This window comes from Enhydra lutris, unplaced genomic scaffold (assembly GCF_002288905.1).
Source record: "Enhydra lutris kenyoni isolate GAN:26980312 unplaced genomic scaffold, ASM228890v2 scaffoldscaffold7, whole genome shotgun sequence".
NCBI classification, from domain to species: domain Eukaryota; kingdom Metazoa; phylum Chordata; class Mammalia; order Carnivora; family Mustelidae; genus Enhydra; species Enhydra lutris.
In genome coordinates, this window is record NW_019154091.1 from 41321116 (window position 1) to 41343345 (window position 22230).

Below are 22230 nucleotides of genomic sequence, written 5' to 3' on the forward strand. Positions count from 1 at the left end.
GGGCTAAATAATTTTCACTCTTCCTTTGATAAGTTTAGGCTGTAGCACAAATCACCATCTTGTCCAGGCAGGATTCAGCCTCAACATCTCCTCACAAGCTCTGGAGTGCTTCCTTTCTCTTCCCACAAGATATATTACAGAAGTCTTTGTCCTGGTTCTGACATTATTGAGGTTGTTTAGCAGTTTAATCATTCATGGGCTACTGAGAGGAGCTGACCTCTTGGGATGCTGCCTCGCAGGCATCAGAAATTAATATATTTATCTTTTTATCCCCATTTTTTGGATATATTTCTGCTCAATTTAAGTGAGGACTGCCCATTAAAGAAAACTGATAAATTGATGGCAAGGCTATTTTAAGACACTCTCTGTTCTGGATATAAAAACAAGATGATTATAGGGACTTTGGTATTCAGATTTGTGATGTTAGCCTGAGTTCTCTTTACTATTTCAGTTAAACAAGTATTATTATAAAGTTGGAGGTGAGAGGCCTTATTAGAAACTCAACTTCATTCCATCTCTAAGAACTATGCAAATTAACCAGGTGCTTTTTTCAAAGGTGTTGTATCTCTAAGAACATTGGACAACCCTGGCTCCCGAAAAGTAATAAGATTTGACATATCCCTTTACAGGGTAGGAAGAAACAATAACAATTTAGATACTTCCCTGCCCCATAAAAGTCATAGATTCTTCAGAAAATAGATATATTTGATATTGGTTTCCTGTGCTCTTTGGCCCAACAGAAGAGGTTGTTTTAATGTATACAATCACCACTTAGGAAGCTTGCTAAAATGCAGAGTTCTGGGCAATATTCCCATATATACCAGTTCAGTAGGCCGAGGGTGGGTCTGGGATATAAATATTAAACAAGCTTCCTAGATCACTCTATTGAAAGTGTTCCTTGGGCTATATTTTGAGAAACATTGCCCTAAGGGATAGAATGGTCAGTTGTTTCATGATACCCCAGGGATTCCTACAGTCCCTCCCAGCTGTGTAGAAAGGGAATAAGGTGCTTTGTCATTAGTACTCCAATAGGTTTTGACTAAGATGGAGAAAGATGGAGGAGAAAGGGCTATTTACTTATGGGTTCAGATCCCCCCTGCCCCCACCAATGGTTTTACCCTTGACTCTAACAAGGACATGATTTGCAACATGGAAGTAACATCTGGCGGCTTGGCAGTCCAGAGTGTAGCTTAGTGTTTGGCCAAGCAGAATTCAGTACCATTGTGGGCTGGCGCCCAGGAATTACAGTTGGTGAGAAGAGTTAAAACCTGCTTTAATTGCTCATGATGCTTTATGATCACGGTCAGGTCATTTATCAGACTCCTACATCTGTCCAGCATAATTTCTGTTCCCCACTCTGAGCTGTGATTTTAACAGATTGTTTCCGGCCAAGGTGGTAGCTGGAGATAGGATGCTGATTCACTGTTAATTAATTTCAGCTGGGAAGAGAACCACAGCAGCCAATGTCCTGTTTTATGTCATTGTTCTGAAGATACTTGGATGGACAGTGCTTTGCTTGCTTCGTTCTCACCTGTCCTTTGATCGTATTCCTTTTCTTCTGTAAAATGTTTCCCTTAGTATTCTGGTTGACTTGAGTGTGTAATATTTACTATTAACTAGAATTAGAGTAGTAAAGCAAAGCTTGCAAACTGGAAATCTGCTTTTTGTGAAAAGTCAATGTGGATGTGCAATGTCTCAATTTTCCATAGAAAAATAGTTTGGTAAATGTTGTGTAGATAAGTAAATCTCACTTTGCCAAATTTTTTCATATTTCTGTTTTTTCCCTAGGTCCAATAGGATGAGTTGGCTAGAAAAATTAGCAAAATGAATTTTAAGATTCAAGTTGTATGTGATATAACTAGGCTTAGAGACAAAAGCTGAGCAGATAAATGAGAGCTGGATACCCCTTCTTAACAGAAAAATAGAGGACTAGCATATTACTAATTTTGTTATGGTAGCTGACTTTCTTATATGTGCTTCATACAATGAAAATGTACCAACAGACAAGAAGAGTTGCTCTATAATATACAAAATATGCTCTGTTTTAGCTTGGTACTAAAAATAAGCAGGTGGCATCACTTTATGCAGTAGTTGAAGTCTGGAAAACATGTTTGCAAATAGGATTTTTATTTAAAAAAATCACATATTAAATTTTCTGGAGGTGGTCCTCTAGTGATTGTTTTTTAAAGGAAAGCTATCAATTCTTTTCATAAGTTCAGTCCTAATGTTTCCATTTGAAAACAGTATCATATATGAAGGGCCAGGAAAACGTCACCAGGCCATCCAGAGACCTGTATTCCAATCTCATCACTATTTCATGACTTTGCTATAGAATTGAGAAGATTGTATTAGATTATTTCTAAGAACACACTCACATCTAAAATTTCAGGATTCTAATCTCAAGTTTTCAGTGACTGCCTTTGTTCAAAATAAAGGAGGATTAAGACTTAACAGATCGTAAAGTATTCTAAAGCTCTACCATCCATTCCCATAGCCACTAACCACATGTTAATGTTAAATATGGTTGGTCCAAATCGATGCACGCTGTAAGTGTAAAGTACACTTTGGACTTCAAAGACTTACTGCAAAATCTTGTAAAATCTCTCATGAATTAATAACTTTTATGTTGATTATATGTTGCAAAGATATCTTGGGAATATTGCATTGAATAAATCATATTCAAATAAATTCCATGTATTTCTTTTTTAATTTTTAATTTGAACCTAAAAATTTAAATAATTTAAATTTAGGAAATTAATAATGATCTAATATATTTAAAATAGAAAAGTTTTGGCTCACATTATATTTTTATTGGACACACGGCTCTAAAGGGATAGCATATCCTACAAAAGAACCCTCCCGAAGATCGTAGAACTCTCCCTGTTACTCATGGACAGCCTTAATGATATAGAAGAGGTTGTTTGAAGATTCAAACATTATTTTCTAAAAGTATAATTCATTAGTCATGTGAGGCATATCACCATAGCCAAGTGAGTTTAAGCAACGCTGTGCCCCACTTACTGATTCGTTAGCCTAATGAAAGCTCAACTTTAAGTCACCGGGTTAATGAAAGCTACTTCTTTCATGTGAATCCACAAATTCATCTGAAACAATTCTCTTATTTTTAAATGATAACTGGTAGCATTCTATAGACTCAAAAAAGTTACTTTGGGACATGCTATTGGATTAGATAATCCCCAAACCCCTTTTGTCTGTTGTGGGTTTACAAGCAGTTTATAGAGGCTCATCCCTTACAAATTGTACTTACTTCTTTGTATGCATGCTTCTTTTCTAAAAAAGCCTTCCCCTCTTCTACATAAATTAATTTCTTTCACTTTTCTAGGTGATTTGAAATATTACCAGTTAGGTGTGCTTGTGTTATCAATCACCCTTTTTAAAGAATTCCTAATTTGCCCCACTCCCCAAAGAAGGTATATAGTCAAAGGTTCAAGATGGTGGGGAGGGGTGGAGAGGACGACCATAATGTGTGGGAAGGCAGCAGGAGAAGTGAGGGATTCTGAAAGGTATTTTTCCTTTTTGAAATGTTACGTTTAATGTATTTCTCACCAAGAAAAGTGCTGTTATGGGTTAAGCAGGCTGCTATGGACTAGCTGGGGAACCTAAATATGATTTATAACTTGGCTTTCCAGGGAAATTGCATCCAGCATTCCAAGAAGCCAATTTACAAGCAAACATTAGGAACAAAAAATGTAAGTTGGACACTACCAGAGTATAGATTGACTCAGTAGCTCAGGGAAAAAAAGCAATCAATATCCTTGATTTACTTCAATACCTTGCTTCTCACATTATGTCCCTTGCTTTCCCAAACAGTGAGGAGAAGGGAAGAATGACAGAACATGTGTATTTTATGACAATGATTATTGGATCTCATAAATCATTAAAGGGTGTCAAGAACTATTGTCAAACACATCCCTAGGTTACTAAATAGTGAGGTTTTTATTCTTAAAACTACCCCTTCATAAAATAACTAAATAATTTTCTTCTCTCATAAAAAATGTCAGGAAGAGACAGACATATGCACATATGCACTCTCTCAAACTCAGGAAGCCCAAACACTCCTTCACAGGCTCCTAAGGAAAAAAATGAAATGATGTTTTGATTCACTAGAATAGAATGGGACATTCACGTGCAATGGGCCTCTGTTGACTGGAGTTATTCAGCTAAGGAGGCTGAAATGGTATAGGAGTATGTAGAATTTAAATGAAACCATTATTTTAAAAGTAAAATATTGACCATTTCTTAGGAGTGGAAAAGATGTAAATTAAAAACCTATTCTGAGATGTTGAACATTTGTTTTAAATAAACTTCAGGAAGGTGTTCTTTGACTTGATCCACTTGTTGAATTCCCAAATGGAAGACAGGTTTCTTTTTCTAAATTTTTGAGATATAATTTGTATATAATAAATTAACCAATTCCACATTTACAAATTGAAGAGTTTTAGAAAGTGTATAAAGTCCTATAACTACTGCTACATTTATAATAGAACATACTTCCATCACCCCAGAAAGTTCCCTTGAGTCCCTCGGTGCTCTCTTCCTGTTACCTTCAGACTCTGGTGACCGCAGATCTGCTTTTACTATTGTTTTCCTTTTCTAGAATTTTGTATAGATGGACTATTACCATATGCAGTATCCTGTGTCTGGCTTCTTTTACTTAGCATAATGCTTTGAGAGTCATGCAGTAGTTTGCTGTGGTCAGTGTTGAATGGCATTTCACAGTGTAGATACACCACAGTTTGTGTATTCATTCACTCGCAGATAGAAAGTGGACTTGTTGCCCAGCTTGTGGGTTTTTTTTTGAGGGGGGGCAATTATGAATAATGCTGCTGTAAATGTTAGCAGACAGGTCTTTATGTAGACATAGATTTTTATTTATCTTGGGACATAGGAAAGGATTGCTGAGTAAGTACATGTTGAAATTTATAACTGTCAGCCTGTTCTCCAGATTGGCTGGACCATGTTCATCCCCACTGATGATGTATGAGAGTTCCAGGATGTAGACATTCCCCCCAATATGTGTATCATCAGTCTTTTTAAAAAAATTCTAGCCTTTCTAGTGGGTGTGTACAGGTAATGGAGTGTCTTTAACTTGTACTTCCCTAATGTCTGATGATGTTGAACGTCTTTTCATACAATTGTTTGCCATTTGTATATCTTCTTTGCTGAATTATCTATTCAAAACCTTTAACCAATATTTTAACCAGAATGTCTGTCTTATTATTGAGTTCTGAGAGTTCTTCATATATTCTGGATATACATCTTTGGTGAGATATGTATTTCCCATATTTTTCTTCTTACCTGACTTGCTGTTGCATTTCCTTAAAGTTTCTCAAAATAATAACTTTTTAATTTTGTTTTTATTTGTGCTTTTGTGCTCTAAGAGATCCTTGCCTAAATCAGAGCCACAAAAATTTTCTTCTATGTTTTCCTTCTTTATAAAATTATTATTATTTATTTATTTGACACAGAGAGAGCTCACAAGGAGGCAGAGAGGCAGGCGGGGGGGCGGGGGGAGCAGGCTCCCCGTTGAGCAGAGAGCCCAATGTGGGGCTCGATCCCAGGACCCCAAGATCATGACCTGAGCCAAGGCAGAGGCTTAACCCACTGAGCCACCCAGGTGCCCCTCTACTATGTTTTCTACTGGAAGTTTTATAGCGTTAGTTCTTTTATTTAGGTTAAAGATTCATTTAGAATTTAAATTTTGTATATAATACAAAGTATGGGTTAATGTTTATTTATGTATTTTGCAGACAGATATGCCATTATTCTAGCATCATTTGTTGAAAACAATATTCTTTTTCAATTGAATTATCTTTGTACTTTTGCCAAAAATCAATCAGTCTTATGGGGTGGTTTATTTCTGCTCGATCTGTTCTGTTCCATAGATCTATATGTCTATCCTTACAATAATAATATGTTATCTTGATGGGTATACCTTTATAATAAGCATTTAAAATCAGGTACTTTAATATTTTCCTTCTTTTCAAAAATCATTTTGATTATTCTAGGTCTTTAGATATTGGTTCAGTATCAGTTTTAGAATCAGCTTGTCTACCTTACAAAATAGCCTGCTAAAATTGTGACTGGTAAAGTGCCTGGGGAGCTTAGTCAGTTAAGCATCTGCCTTAAGTTTAGGTCATGATTCCAGGGTCCTGGGATCAAGCCCTGCATCGGGCTCCCTGCTCAGGGGTGAGTCTACTTCTCCCTCTCCTTCTGCCCCTTCTCCAGCTCACACTCTCTTTCTCATTCACTCTTCCTCAAATAAATAAATAAAATCTTAAAAAAATAAAATTGTGATTGACATTTTGTTCAATCTGTAAATCAAATTAGAGAAAACTAACATCTTAACAATATTGAGTCTACCAACCCACGGACATGGCATATCTCTGCATTTATTTGTAGATACCTTAGGATTTTCTATGCAAATGGTCATGTTATCTGCAAATGAAAACTATTTACTTCTCCATTCCCTCACCTAATTGCACTATCTAGAACCTACAGAATAATGCTGAGCATATGCATACTTGCCTTGTCCCCTTTCTTGGGGAAAAGCTTTCATTCTTTGAACATTAAGTATGATGTCAGCTTCAAAAAGTTTGAAGCTATGTTTTTTCAGAGTGAAGTTCTCCCCTAGTCCTAGTTTGCTGGGAAATGCTTGGCCTCTTCAAACTGATTTTTGTCTCCTCAACTCAGTAAGACTGCCAGGCTCTGTTTGGGTATATACTACTTCCTGCAACTTGCCATTTGGCAGTACTCTGGCATGATTTCAGTTTACCTCATTTTTTTCCCTTCTCTCTGGGATCACTGTAATGCTTGTTGTTCAAAATCTGAAAACCATTGTTTTATATATTTTGTCTGATTGTTTTGACTTGTTTAATATGCAAGGGTAAATTTGGTATCTGTTACTCCATCATAGTAAAATGAATGCTATAAATTTAACACTGAAAATAAAATTCTATTCCTACTGAGGCAAAGTAAATCTTGCTTCATTCAGTCATGAAAATGAAGCTCAGCTTCAAATAACTAGTAGTCTTAACTTGTTTAGGAGTGGCATCAGCAAGATGGCTGAATAAGACCTCCCTCATAGGTATCCTCCCTGCAATAATCTGGCATTTATCCATGGACAAAGTGCCTTTGTGGGAACTTTGAAAACCAGGTAGGAGATTCGGAAACCATAGTTCAATCTAAGACTGAGGACGGCCATTTTGAGAAGACAGGCTCACAACCAGGTGGCTGATTTGCCAACTACAGTTACAGACACAGAAACAGGCTCCACACACCTCAGTTATAGCCCCCTTTGGTTTTAAAGTCTATCATCCGCAATATAGGCTAAGGGACCCAGGAGGAGTCACAGACACCTGTGTGTTGGGTAAAGACTTACAGACCTCAGTGCCCACTGTGGACCCTGACATGCCCTGTGAATAGTCTCCAGCCCCTCTCAGCTATGGTCTAGGAACCCCTGGAAGTAAAGCCCACCGAATATGGTCAGACTGAAAACTCTGAAGTGGCCCTATAACTGGGGTCCAGCCCATCCCAGGCAGTCCATGGGCCCCTGCTGGAGACACTCCCACCTGCATACCTGGAGGTCCTGAAAGGGCCCAATACTAGGCATAAGCTCCCTCTTACCTGTGTCACAGGGAGCTAACAAGGAAAGGCAGGATAAATTCCAATCTGGGCCTCTAGAGATCATAAAATGGCCCTAAATGCAGAAATTTTTTAAATAAATAATATTGGAGAAACTAGATATTCACACACAAAAGAATGAAATTGAACTCTTATTTTATACCACTCATAAAAATAACTTGAAGTGGATTAAAAACTTAAATGTAGGGCGCCTGGGTGGCTCAGTGGGTTAAGCCGCTGCCTTCGGCTCAGGTCATGATCTTAGGGTCCTGGGATCGAGTCCCGCATCGGGCTCTCTGCTCAGCAGGGAGCCTGCTTCCCTTCCTCTCTCTCTGCCTGCCTCTCTGCCTACTTGTGATCTGTCTGTCAAATAAATAAATAAAATCTTTAAAAAAAAAAAACTTAAATGTAAGGCCTAAAACCATTAACCTTCTAGAGGAAAACATAGAGAAAACTCTTTGACATTGCTCTTGGCAATGAATTTTTGGATATGACATCAAAAGCACAAGCAACAAAAACAAAAATAAACAAGTAGAACTACATGAAACTAAAAAGCTTCTATACAGCCAAAGAAACAACAGAAAGAAAAAGCAACCTATAGAATGTGAAAAAAATATTTGCAAGCTATACATTAGATAAAGTGTTAACATCCAATATATATATAAGGAACTCACAGAACTCAATAGCAAAAATAAAATGAAAATAATAATCCAAATAAAAAATGCGTAAAGAGTCTGAATAGAAAAATTTCCAAAAAACATGAAGACGGGCAACAGGTACATGAAAAGATGCTCAACATTACTAATCACCAGAAATGCAAATAAAAGCCACAATGAGATATCACCTCATACCTGTTGGAATAGTACTGTCCAAAAGACAAGAGGCAACAAGTATTGTTGAAGATGTGGAGAAAGAAACCCTAGCGCAGTGTTGGTGGGAATGTAAGTTGATACAACCAATAAGGAAAACAGTAGGGAATTTCCTCAATAAATTTCAAACAGACCTACCATATGATCCAGGAATCCTATTTCTGGGTATATATCAGAAGGAAATGAATTCACTATCTCAAGGCGATAGCTGGACCCCCATATTCATTGCAGCATTATTTACAATAGCCAAGATGTGGAAACAAGTGTTCATCAATCCATAAATAGATTATTTTAAAAAGTGAGATAGATACATACATACACATATTTGAATATTATTTAGCTAGAAAAAAAGGAAGAAATCCTGTCCTTTGTGACAACATGGGTGGACTTTGAGGGCATTAGGCTAAATGAGTCATATAGAAGACATATGTTATATGATCTCACTTATATGTGAAAACTAAAAAAAAAAAAGTCATAGAAACAGATTATAGAATAATGTTCATCATAGGTGGGGGCTAGGGGAGATGGGGAGATGCTGGTGAAAATCTCCAAACTTCCAATTATAAGATGAGTAAGTTCTGGGGATCTAATATTCAGCATGATGACTATCTTAACAATGCTGTATTATATACTTGAAAGTTGTTGAGAGAGTAAATCTTGAATACTTTCACCACAAAAAAAAAGGTAATTATGTGAAGTGATGAATATGTTAATGAACATTATTGTGGTAATCATTTCATAATGCATACATGTACCACATCATTGTGTTGTATACCTTAAACTTATACAATGTTATATGTCAATTGCATCTCAATAAAGCTGGAAAAAAAGGGGCACTGGTTTCCAAGCATAACCAATAAATTTTCCTTCAAATTCCATTTTGGAACCAACAGTTGTATAGTATCAAGGCATAGTAATACCCAAACCTAAAAACTTGTTCTTAATGTTGATCATCTAATAGGAGCTATTTTAACATATTATCAGGCTCAATTTTTAAATATCATGCCTCTGGAGCATGAATAGACAAATAGACCAAGGAAATGGACAGTTCAAAAGCAGACATATATGTATGCTAACCATAGCATTTCAAATCTATGGAGAAAATATATTTATGTCGTTTTTTCCCCCCTCAGAATCCTCCAATAACTTCTTAACTCAGGACAGCTCAATTCAACATTACTCTAATTAAATGTAGCCCAATGAACTGTCCACTTCCTTATAATCCTCAAAGTGGACATAAGCTGGTTTAAGAAGAAATCTTATTTGGCACTATCCTTTGAACATCAATTGTTTTGTTTATCCATGTACAGGTAAGTATTAGACATGTAATTTGAAAGATTTGAAAGAAAGATCCCGAATTATGGGTTCCTCCCCAGTGCTGTGAGGCATGCAAACCCAGTATTTAGAAATAAAGTGTTTTGAATCTTGGAAGAAAAACAACTACAAACAGCAAATGTTGGTAGTGGTAGTGTGGTGATAACAACCCATTATTATTCAAGAACACACAGGTTTCCATCATTAAAATAGTCTATTAAAAAAGCCAACTTATTTATAACCTTCATTTGTGGAGAAGCCTGGGGCATGAGAGGAATAACTAACTTATATTTGTGCAATCTCATGTTCTTCTGTAATTATCCATTGGCACGTATGCCCGTGGTTCTTTGAATTTTTAACGTGTCTGGATTTGTACATATACGTCTAGGGAAGTTGCTGGTGTTGTTGACTGTGTACATATACGTCTAGGGAAGTTGCTGGTGTTGTTGACTGTGAATTTCCCTTCCTTAGTGTTTGACCCAAACCTGCACCCAGGTTTTTCACTATGCTTCCTTAGGAGCTTGCTCTTGATAAGAATTGGCTGAAGTTGTCTGCAAGTAGAAGTGTGAGACAGTAAAAGAGGCTGTGATTCTGGAAGGTGGCAACATTCAGAAAATAATTTTACCCTGCTTTCCCCTTCCAAACCTTGTCTAGACATTACTGAAAATGAATCACAGCCAGGTGACCTACTTGGTCCTCTAATATGTAGTTACCTAAATTTGCAGTATTATGAATTTTTGACATTTTTTTCTTACTTTCAGATTCCTTATTTTTTCCTTTAATACCTTCCCTCTGCTCTGTCTTCCAGTTTTTTGTTTTGTCTTTGTTTTTGTTTTGCTTTGTTTTTATCCTGAAGAATGATATAAATGGCTCTCTCAACTGTTTTTAGTTACTGCATTCACGATCACCTTTCATGTCTCCATATTTTGGTTCCATGCTATTCCTTTTGGCTAGAATACTTTCACCATCTTTCTTTCCTCGGTTACTTGTATGTATTCTTCAGTGTTCAGCTAAGACACTATCAAATGTACTAAGTTGTTTTAAGTTATATGCCCAACTTATATATAAATATCTCCAAATGAATGAATGAAAGCATAAATGAAGGAAATATTCCCTAAATTTTCTCCTTCCTGTATCTTCATCCTCACAGTTCCAGAACAAGAGCTATATGTCAGTCTACTAATATAGTATGAGCTCTACATCTCACTGCCTCTCTGGGTTCAAATCCTGGCTCTACCCACTAAATAGCTATGCAGTCATTTTTCCTTGTAGCTCAATATCTTCATCCCTGCAATTGTGAGCATAGCAATATCACCTGTGTAGGGTATTTGAGGATTCAATGAGATAATACATGAAGTGCCTAAAATAGCACCTAAGCATGCTACAGAAATAGCTGTTATTAGGAATAAGAGCTCATTTTTAATACCACATTCACTGCTTTGACAACTCTACAATTTGATTGTCTACTCAAGTTTCTCCTAAAATTACAAACTTTTCATGCCATCACAAGAAAGACTGCTCAAATGTGACAGAATGTGAAAATTATGCTTTTTATTTTATCACATAAAATAGTTACATCAAGTTGTCCAAATGCATTGGTGAATTAAAGCTTCCAGCTCTTACAAATTTTTATACATATATCTATGCATTTATAAATACACACATATGTAAAAGATATATATTTTCTTCTAAAATAAAGTGCCCAAATCTTGATATATGGGGGCATAATAGGGAAAAAAAAATCATGAAGTTTAATCAGTTGCAGACTATACTTTCACAATCTAGGAATCTGTTTTATACACATTTATTCAGGGATACTGAACTTCAAACACTCATTCTTTTCTGAATTCTAAGTGAATTAATTTATCCAAAATAATAGAAGAAGTCATGTAGACAATTTAATGAATCAGAGACTAATTTTTCTTACTGTGCCTGGCATTAGAGCCTTGGCTCCCCAATGGAAGGGAAATTTAGCTTCATTCTTGATTTTCCTGTTTTTTGGACTGTTGTCTTTCTGCTAAGATGATAAACAGAGAGACAGAGAAATGAATCAGACATCTCCAATTCTAAATCCTCTGTTAGCATTCAGTGAAGTCAGAGTTTGGTGAAAAGTCTCTTAATGTCTTTACATTACCCTGGGCTTGGTGAGAAATGACCTAGCAGGATTTGAATTGAAGGATCCTTCTGCCTCTTATAATGAAATCTTGTTGAAGCCGCAGAAGAAGAATCAGAGTACAGTGATCAAGAGCTCATTGAGAACCCATTCAAATTGAAATGGAACTCTACTACAGTGGAAAACTTTGTGAAAATGTGCTCGAATTTAAGAACAAAATAAGAGTTAAAGAAAAACTAGACAATTTGAGATAATTAAGAAAATCCTCATTTCAAAGAGGAACTAGGGCTCTACTCCCTGCTCCAGTATCTCAGCGGCTCTTCCCAGATTTTTACTGTATTTTCTATTACTTTCCAGTTTTAAGATGATCATTTGAAGTCTTTGACAAGGAATGGAATGTCAAAATGCCTTAGAAAAGCCTTCAACCTATTCAAGCAAGGTGAGGATGCCTAAAAATAGCTTAATATGAACCCAGCCATTTCAGAATCTCTGGTGATTACAGGTTCAAACTACAATAGAGTGTATCTTATTCAAGCAGGAAAAGAGGAAATTGTCTGCACTAAAATTGCATAAAACACTCTATAACTTCTCAACATATGGGGACCTGGGAACAATGGGAAGCCCAGACATTTCCCAGAGTCAGTACAAGGAATGGAGTATTTTCTTTTACTTTGGGCAGGGGAAGGGGGGGAAAGGGGCAAGAAAGTGTTTCCAATTACCTCCCCTACCTCCATTGGGCCTTTGCAAGAACAGAGCCACTTAACTACTGATTTTGGTGAGCATCTTATTAATGGCTTGCTTGACATGTGTGGTGGAACTGCGTCGCCTCGTCTTGCCCTGGACCATTCTCCTGCGACGCACCTCTCGACACAGCTCATAGAATATCTCGGTGATGTTCCCTTCTCCAGTGCAGGCAGAACACTCATAAAAAGCACAAGCCAATTCTGTGGCCAGCTTCTCCCCTTCTTCAGTACTAACCTGTCTGGAGTGGTCCAAGTCAGCTTTATTTCCGACCAAGATAAGAGTCACATTCTTGGGCTTTTTTATCTCATCCAGGATGTTCTTAAGGGGCAGTACTTCCTCAAAACTTCCTCGGTCAGTAATGTCATAGACCAGCGCAAAGCCTTCCCCCCATCGCATGTGTCCCTCTTTCTGAATGGTGTCTTCCTGTTGACAAGGAAACAATGGCAGTTGGGGAGTTGGAAGTCATCACAATGTATATTGCTTTTCATGCCAATAATGAGTCCTTAATTACTATTCTTTATATTTGGTGTCATTAAAATTTCTTGATTGCCTATAGAAGCTTCCTTTCTCAATCAGTTTGGAATAGGAGTATTACTTACTCATAGCAGGATATGTCAGGGAACTAAAAATGTTCTAACTGCATAGACCTTTAACTTTCTGCTTCTGATTTTCCTCTTGCCGTATCATTAAATCCGTAATTACAAGAAGTATAAAGAAATCATCTTAGCTGGGCACACTGCCTCCAAGGATTTTCATCACAAAGAATTGGCGAGTAGGTAACAGACAAGTAGACCTCACAACACCCTTTAGAGATCAGATTAAGAGGCACAGCTTAGTGAATGGTTTTGATTTCATTTTTTGATTTAATCTCTTTTGCCTTCAGATTCTAGACAGTTGGGTACCAGGGACAGAAAAACAGGGAAAAACTGTAGAGAGAGTCAATCTCAAATCCAAGGGCTTTATTTTTTTTCTAAACACCTCCCAAATATTATAAAGTCCCAATAATGGTAGAAACTCATCTGAAGTGATTTTCAAAGGAGGTGATCATTCTTTCCTAGGAAAGTTGCACATGAGATTTCAAAATGCACCACTTTCATGGGCTCAAATAACCTTTGCAGGCATGCAAGTCCCTGCCACCCCTCTCTAGAATCAGGGTTGGGTGCCAGGGGAAGCACATATAAGAAGGAGGTGGTGATGAGAAATAAAAGTGTCTTCTTGGGTTAAATGCTTAAAGTCCTCTTCAGATCATAGGTCACTGATAGAGCACCATGAAATCCTTCAGCTCCCTTGTGGAGGCCAAGAAAAACAAGGCTGTACCCACCTTGATTCTAGCCCTGACATAAGTGAAGCCATCTTGATGTTCTAGATTATCACAAAATATTTCTTGGGTTCTGACCTACTCAGGTTAGCACTTTAAACAGTCTCTCTCTCCTTTAATGACTGATTTTAACCCCTGGATTCAGCTGCCTCCATCTTTCGTAACTCCCCTGGACATTCCTTAACTGATCAATGTTGACCCGAGTAGGTAGGGACAACTCTACACCCCTACTCAGCAGGAAGAATTTACAGAAGATGAGACCTTCCGCCTTCAACAACCTTAAAGATTTAAGGGTCAAAATTGCTCAGGGGGAAATGTGGAGGCCGAGAAAATTAAGGCCATCCCACCTCAAGTTTAGCTGATGTGGGAAACAGAGGCAGAAGAAAATCATTAAAATTCCTCACCTACTGACAAACTATTGAAACAGAGTAGTTCTCCCCTGGGGACTTAACTGCTCTCACCTTGAGGTTTTGCTAAGGACAATCCTAGCCTGACCAACCCCCTACCCTGACAGATCCGACCAGAATCCTCTAAATCGACTTTAACAATTCCTTTAGGAAAATTTATCTCTAAACCTCCAAGATAGTGTCGAGAATCACTCCCAAGTATATGGCCCACTGATACACATCTAAAGGGTCTCACAAGAAGATTTTTATTATTGGTAATAAATAACCTCTCTCCCAACAAAAGCTAGCCCCTCAAGGTCCTGGACACCTTGCTTCCGAAAGTCCTTAGAGACTTAGACGCCATCCCTAATCCCCTTTGTCCTCACCCACTGCCGAGTCCACCCCTTCTCTGCCTTTAAAAACTCTGACTGTAATCTGGTTCGGGGTCCAAGTCCCTACTCCGCTGTGTCAGGTATACTTGGGCCCAAGCTTAAGCTTGTCAAATAAACCCTCGTGTGATTGCATCGGTGCTTGGCTCCTTGGTGGTCTCTCAGACGCGAAAACTTGGGCATAACATCCCTAACTTTCATTCTTAGTGATCATTTTATTCTTGAGAACTAAGCCTCTCTACAAACCAATGTGTAATCTCAGAACTGACTGCCATCAGGGCAAACTTATATTAGTTTCCTTTGTAATGGATTGTTTGTTGTACAATTATGTGGTTCAAATTTTCAATAGGATGTGTTGAGGTCTGGAAAGAATATTACAGGAAAGATTCTTATAACACAGCATTCTAAAAAGTGATTCTGGGGTTATATAAGTTTAGAATATAATATATACTGAGATTCTTAAAGATTCATCTTATACATGGGCATGTAAGTCTCTGAGAATTTCCCCAGTAAAAAGAAATGCTTAACTCCATCAGAGCATTTCAGAATACTTAACCATGAACCTCTTAATATCTTGCTATTTCCCCAAAATACATGTGGGTAATTCTAAATGATGTCATGTCAATGTTACAGTATTATCAATCCCCCCCCACCGAAGTACCCAGTAATTTATATAAGGATGCACACATAAGCTCTTTCAAATATGTTAGTATATAAATAACTAGATAATTAAAGAGAAAAGTCTTTAGGCATCATTAGTTAATTGGAGGAAAGTGTCTTAATTTTGTTCATAGTATGCATGTACACATCTCATTTTTATTTGATCCAGAAAACATTTTAACTGAACCCTTTATTCACCTGACCAGCAGTATCTAATATCTCCATGGTGACAACTTCATCATCAATGGTTGCTTGGTGTCGGTAGGTTGATTCTGAGGGAATGAACAAAGAAGGAAGGTAAAAAAGTAAATTAGTGCATGATTTAATTTGATCTTTAAATGACAAAGTAGTCACAGAAGTATGTCTGTTTGTATCGCATAAAGGAATGTGCATCCCAGGCAGGAGAGGATGGACAGGCAAGAATGTGCCATCTCTGTACTCTCTGAGCTCCTGGAAGTCTGGGTTCTCATGTGGGAGCCACAGACTTTCAGGACATAACATGGGAGAATCTCTATGTCTCTTTGCTCATTTTATTCTTCTAGGAGGCCAGCTTCCTGGTGTATAAAATAGGGTCTCTACATCCTAGACTGAGAAAGTGCTTCCCACAAAACACATGGTATCTTGATACTCCTAGAACGCAGTTTCAGGAAATCACTGCTAATGATTGTCCCTGACAAGATGACATATAAACAGGAGCCGTTCATTTCCTTCAAGACCTCAAACCTGGAATTGTATTAGACATTAGAGGAGGTGGATAGCCATCCATGTAAAAAATGACCATGTAAAGCTATGAGAGACCCTCATGGTGGTAGGCCACATAGGCCATTGGGTCCCATGTTTGGGGGTTGTGTGGGAAGCAGAGGAGGGCTGGGGCACATGGAGGGAGAGGAAACAAAGCAGAGTTCTCCTGCTCATGTTCCCTCTTCAGGGTAGAAAAATGACAACTGCTCAGTACCAGCTGTAGGCTGGTAGGTTAATATCAGGGTGGTCCCCAAGCTCTATGGGGGTGAGAAGTCAGTAGATGCAAGAACTTTGTGTGGTCTGAGTGTGCCTTTCACCACATGAAATGGAAACCAGATGTTAAAATAAATACGAACTGGTGCTGCTCTGTATGAAAAATAGAAGAGCTGAAATGCCAAGCTCAATAAATGATTGACAGAGCTGATGAAGGTCGGGTTGAGGAGCTCTTCCAGAAGGCATTAGTACATGATAATAAAACTGTAAAAAGTAAAATGTAAGAGAGATGGATGATAGAAATGGACATGTTATTATCTCTTATACAATGAGCTTCAAAGACAATAAAGTACATAAGGGCTAAAAATACTTGAGGGTGAAAAAACAGACATTTCAGGATGAAAGGTCTTGGAACAGTTCAGCTCAAAAGGACGTGGGTGCCTGGGTGACTCAGTTAGTTAAGCGTTTGCCTTTGGCTCAGGTCATGATCCCAGGGTCCCAGGATCGAGCCCCACACTGGACTCCCTGCTCAGCAGGGAGCTTGCCTCTCCCCTGTCTGCCACTCCCCCTGCTTGTTCTTGTGCTCTCTCTCTCTGTGTCAAATAAATAAATAAAATCTTTTTTAAAAAAGATGCACCATTGTTTAAAAAAAATAAGGACTTAAAGGACACACAAAGAAAATCCCATATATAAAACAATCACAGCAAAATTTAGGGATATCAATGATAAAGAAAAATTTTAATGGACATACAAAACAAAGCACATCACCTACAGAAGGACATGACTCAGACTGACATTAGACTTCTCACCAGCAAAACTGGACTGGAGATCCCAGTGGTGTAAAACAAAGCAATCAAACCACATCAAAAGCAATTGAGAATTATAATTCTCGATGATACCAATACATTGGGGTGGGCAGGGTGGGGAGAGACAAGAGGCAGATTTGAGTGAGTTAATGTAGGTGTCCTACTCCCGAAAATGATGTCATAAGAAAGCAAAAGGAGAAGTGACTTAAGTATTGAAATTAACAAATCAGAAAAGGAACATAGAATAAATCCAAAAAGATATGAGGAAAGAAGTAAAAGAGAAAACCACAAAAGAAAGAATGACACAAGGTTAACAGAACCAAAGCATGGGGTTTGAAGGGATTTAAAAATAAAAAAGGTGGGAGTAGAGATAAAAAATCTGGCAATACTGACTCATAAATTAAAAGAGAAGGAGCAATCAAGCATAATTTAGCATAAAAGAAGAAATAACTACATATTCTGATGAAATGAAAATAAAATAATATTATGAGCTATATACCAACAAATTTCAAACCCTGATAAATTCTCATATTGAAACATGTACGGACAGGCGCAGTGAGAACTGGAACACTTAACCCGGTCAGTAACTGGTAAGTAACTTAGATGTTAATTGTTGATCCCTTCTGATCATAAAAAGCAACTGCATCCGATTGGTTTTAAAGGAGATTTCTATTAACATTAAACAAGTTGTCCTAGAAAATAGAAAAAGGATAATCATCCAATTCCTTTTGTGGGGAATTACGTGACTCTAATACGAAGTAGTATAAGAGTAGTAAGAGGAAAAGGACAAGAAAATTATAGGCTCACTTTATTCTTGAACATAGATACACAAATCCTAAATAAAATATTATCCAATTGAGTTCAATAGTGTAAAAAGAAAAGTACATCACGATCAGTTAAAGTTTTTTCAGAAATACAAAGAGTGTTTAAAGTCTATCAATGCATTTTTATAAATTTTTATTTAAATTCCAGTTAGTTTTGTACCTGGTGCTCACCACAAGTGCCCTCCTTAATACCCATGACCTATTTCCCCCATCCCCCCCACCCCTGCACCTCCTCTATGGTAACCATCAGTTTGTTCTCTATAGTTAAGAGTCTGTTCCTTGGTTTTCCTCTCTTTTTTTTAACCCCTTATGATCATTTGTTTTGTTTCTTAAATTGCACCTATGAGTGAAATCATATGGTATTTGTCTTTCTCTGACTGACTGATTTTGTTTAGCATAATACTTTCTAGCTCCACCCACATCATTGCCAATGGCAAGATTTCATTCTTATTTATGGCTGAGTAATATTCCATTACATATACATACACACCACCTCTTTATCCATTCGTCAGACACTTGGGCTCTTTCTATAATTTGGGTATTTTTTCTATTAATGAAGCTTAATACAGTAAAGCACTGAATGAGAAAAAAGTGTTAAAGAAAAAAACATCACATGATTATCTTTATAGGAAAGATCTATAGCATAATGAAATTTATATAAGTTTAAGGATTATGGATACACAGAAAAATACCCCTTTCAAAAAATATGTAATACCTAGTATATACTGCTTACTATTTGAACAAGAATTGTTCTAAATGCTTTACTCATATTAATTCATTTAATCTTCACAAATATCTCTGCAGTAGATATTAGTATTATCTCCTGTTACACAAAGCTATGGAGGCACAACAACATTTAATAACTTGCCGAAGCTCAGACAGAGTAAGTGGTAAGTGGTAGAGTTGACATTGGATCTAAGGAAGATTGACTTTGGAATGGGGCTTATACCACTATGCTAAGAATCAAACATATTAGATTATATACCTATGGGAAAGAGGAGGCCAATGGTGTCACAATGGGGCATGCAGGAAAAATAAAGTGAAATCATATAAATAATATAGCTAATAGTAATAGAAATATATAATATAAAAGAAATAAGTATGCAAAATAATAGAAATGTAATAAAAATGATATAAAGGATTCATAAGCACACGAATGGTACTGTGGATAGATTAACATGATTCACTTAATTCTTTACACCTAAACTACCCAAATCCCCAAGCAACCAACCAACCATCCAAATAAACCTGCAAGTTTGTCTCAACAGGGTGACCAGTAAGTCGGTCCTTTTATTTATTTGTTCATTATTCTTTCATTTCTTCATCTCATCAACTATTTTACAGTTCTTCTTTTGCCACAGTTTTTTATTACTCTGCTACAAATATAATCTTCTACCTAAAATACAAACTACAGAAAGGAGGCTTAACTAACTAGCATAACCTAGCCTTCTATCTGCTATAAGCTGCGTCACGATCATTGCCACAGGCATGGCGCGCGGCTGAAGTCTTTTCTGAACAGCAAAATTTAAAAAGGAACTTATGTTCAATGTATTTTAATAAACATATTTGCGCAGTACTGTCATTCTGTTAGAATAGGTAATCCGTCTGTGGTATGTACAATGATTCTCAATTCTAGAACATTCTATCCCCCTACTCTTTATGTGAAAGGGGAGATGATTATTTTGTATAATTTCACTCTAAAGTACGATGTATAGCAACTTCTTATCTCTAAATATCTCTAAATGTTCTCTCAATTATTTCTTTTTGCATCTTCAGTCCTCCAGCCTGAGGAGGAGAGAGGCCCAGAAGCAGCAGGCCAGCTAGGATCTATGCCGTTTCTTTTTCTTCCATTCTGTTCTGTGGTGGCCTTTGCACTACCTTCCTTTTTAAAGGGGCTGGCATCAGCCCTGGGGCCTGGAAAACAGAGTTCTGGGCTCTCTTCCATCTCTTTACACCAGAAGTTGTCTGACAGACAGGGACATTTTTCTCTGTTGCTTCCATGATAAATAGGATATGTATTTCAACCACAGAAGGCCACAGTAGGGGGGAAATAAAATATAATGAAAATTGTATGAAGTTGTGTGATTCTCTGGTTGTTTGTTAACCGAAACAAAAATGAAGGAATGCAGGAAATGAGGGAATGTCTGCCACAGACATAGCAGCGGGGAGCAGCAATGATTTCATCGAAGCCGAGTACTGTTTTCATGCCATTTTGAGCCTTTTCTCTTTAAGCCTCTTCTCTCTCATTAGAAACCCATATCTTCACGTCAACAGTGGAAATATATAGCCCACACAGGCAAAATGTTGTGCCTCCGTGTGCTAACTTTAACGAAGCTAATTTGAAAAAATGTACTAAGCACTTTTTGGAATTAAACTCTACTATTCATTCCAAAACATAAGAGAAAATGTGTATGTGTGTGGAGAGTGGACACATATTTTAGTTTGTTCTTACTAACCTGAAATGAAGATTCAGAGTCTTTTTTTTTTTCTTTTTAAAGGGAAGAGGGGTGATTGTTTAAGGCATATATCTAAATGAAACAAAATAATATACACTATAAGACCAATATTAGTTTCAAGATGGAATTTGGTACATTTTAAAATTCGAACTGAGGAGCCTACGTGGCTTAGTCATTAAAGTGTCTCCCTTCGGCTCAGGTCACGATCCCAGGGTCCTGGAATGGAGCCCCACGTCAAGCTCCCTGCTCCGCAGGAGGCCTGCTTCTCTCCTTCTCCCACTCTCCCTGCTTGTGTTCCTGCTCTCACTATCACTCTGTCAAATAAATCAATAAAATCTTTAAAAAAATAAAAATATGCCGAATTTTACTGTGTATGAGAATGCGTGATTTAAAACTTGTATTCAGTAATACTTTTATAAGTAGTAGTAGATTTTGTATATGCTAAGAGAAGTTGATGCTCAAAGGGATGTTGTAGATGGTTAATCCTTTTACTGATTTAGCTTTTTTGCAAATTTCAACATATTAATATGGACATTTAGCCGGTACAGTAACAACAGCCGTTAGTAATGCTGATTTATGCTACCGTGAAAATTGTACTGACTTTGAGTTCTATTACTGGTCTAAACACAAACCAGCCACATAATCTTGAATAAATTTACTTTGCTGGACTTATTCATCAAAGGACGATCTCAATCTTCCTTGCTGTGCCGATATTGATTGGTTCCATGAGTTGGCTAAGCACTTCTGCTTTAGTCTCGAGTTCAGAGAATTTATTCTGGGTGTGTCTCTCTCTTGTATAAGACTTTCTTTCCAAACAGAGGGTACTGTTATGCAGGAAGGAAGAGCAAATCAAAAACCCCAAGTGCCAGTGGATCTGTCTCCCAGTTCCTACCCTTGTTCCTGTCTGAATCTTTATTCACGAAGCAGAGACTCCATTATCTATTCAAACACAGAGTATGGTGCTTCCAATATACTGGTAGTAGTGGTAAGTGCTGACATGTGGTCGCTCTCTTCTTCCCCAAACATCCATCTCTTTCTCTCTCTCACACACACATATGCGCACGCGCATGCCCCCCGCCCCTCCCACGGACGCACAACTAGCACCATCTAAGCCTTTGTCCCTATTCTCTGCCATGATCAACACTCTCTAAGGGGAATAGGACTCTCAGAAGCAGGGATTCAGTTCTTGGGGATCTAATCAGAACATGGACCCTGTTGTTCTACAATGAGAATGTTACCCTCACCACCATGGGGGGTTCTTGTTCAGATGGTGTGAGCCCTAAACCTCACAGGCTTCACTTCTGGTTTTCAAATGCTACTCAGACACCACCTCTGGTCTCTGACTAACATTTCACTGGTCCATAGTGAAATGAGAAAAATGTAAGGAAAACTAAAATTGCCCAGTGTAAAGAATTAAATGTTTTTTTCTTAGCTAATTCCTTCAAACCATTTGGATGTGCAAAATATTTGCTTCTTCTATGAAACACAAGTGCAAACAGACCGTGGGTTTTGTTCCCTCTCACCCTCTCTCTCGCCTGTGCTTGCATCCCTAATGGTAGTTCTTCTCCATGAAAAAAAAAAAAAAGAGCAAAACCCACTAAAACAAAGAGTCTGAGAATCATTTACTATCATGGTAGCAAACTTCCTTCACAAATTTACCTCAGAGTGGTAGATACTCCAATTTTGAAACATTAAATGGTGTTCATAGTCTTCAGCTTCTCAAGGAGCAATAACTCTGTCACAAGTTGACAGC

At 37.6% G+C, this 22230-nt stretch overlaps 1 protein-coding gene across 1 annotated transcript in view; it reads right to left on the minus strand.

Annotated features, from left to right (window-relative positions):
• Positions 1–11364: 11364 nt before the first annotated feature.
• LOC111142152 (RAS like estrogen regulated growth inhibitor) overlaps positions 11365–22230 on the minus strand; it is a 118004-nt gene continuing 107138 nt past the window's right edge. Inside the window, exons 4-5 of the mRNA XM_022495140.1 lie at positions 15636–15709; positions 11365–13107 (exon numbers count right to left, since the gene is read on the minus strand). Coding sequence (XP_022350848.1) covers positions 12700–13107; positions 15636–15709 — 482 coding nt within the window. The 3' untranslated portion in view covers positions 11365–12699. The remainder of the gene's footprint in view (positions 13108–15635; positions 15710–22230) is intronic.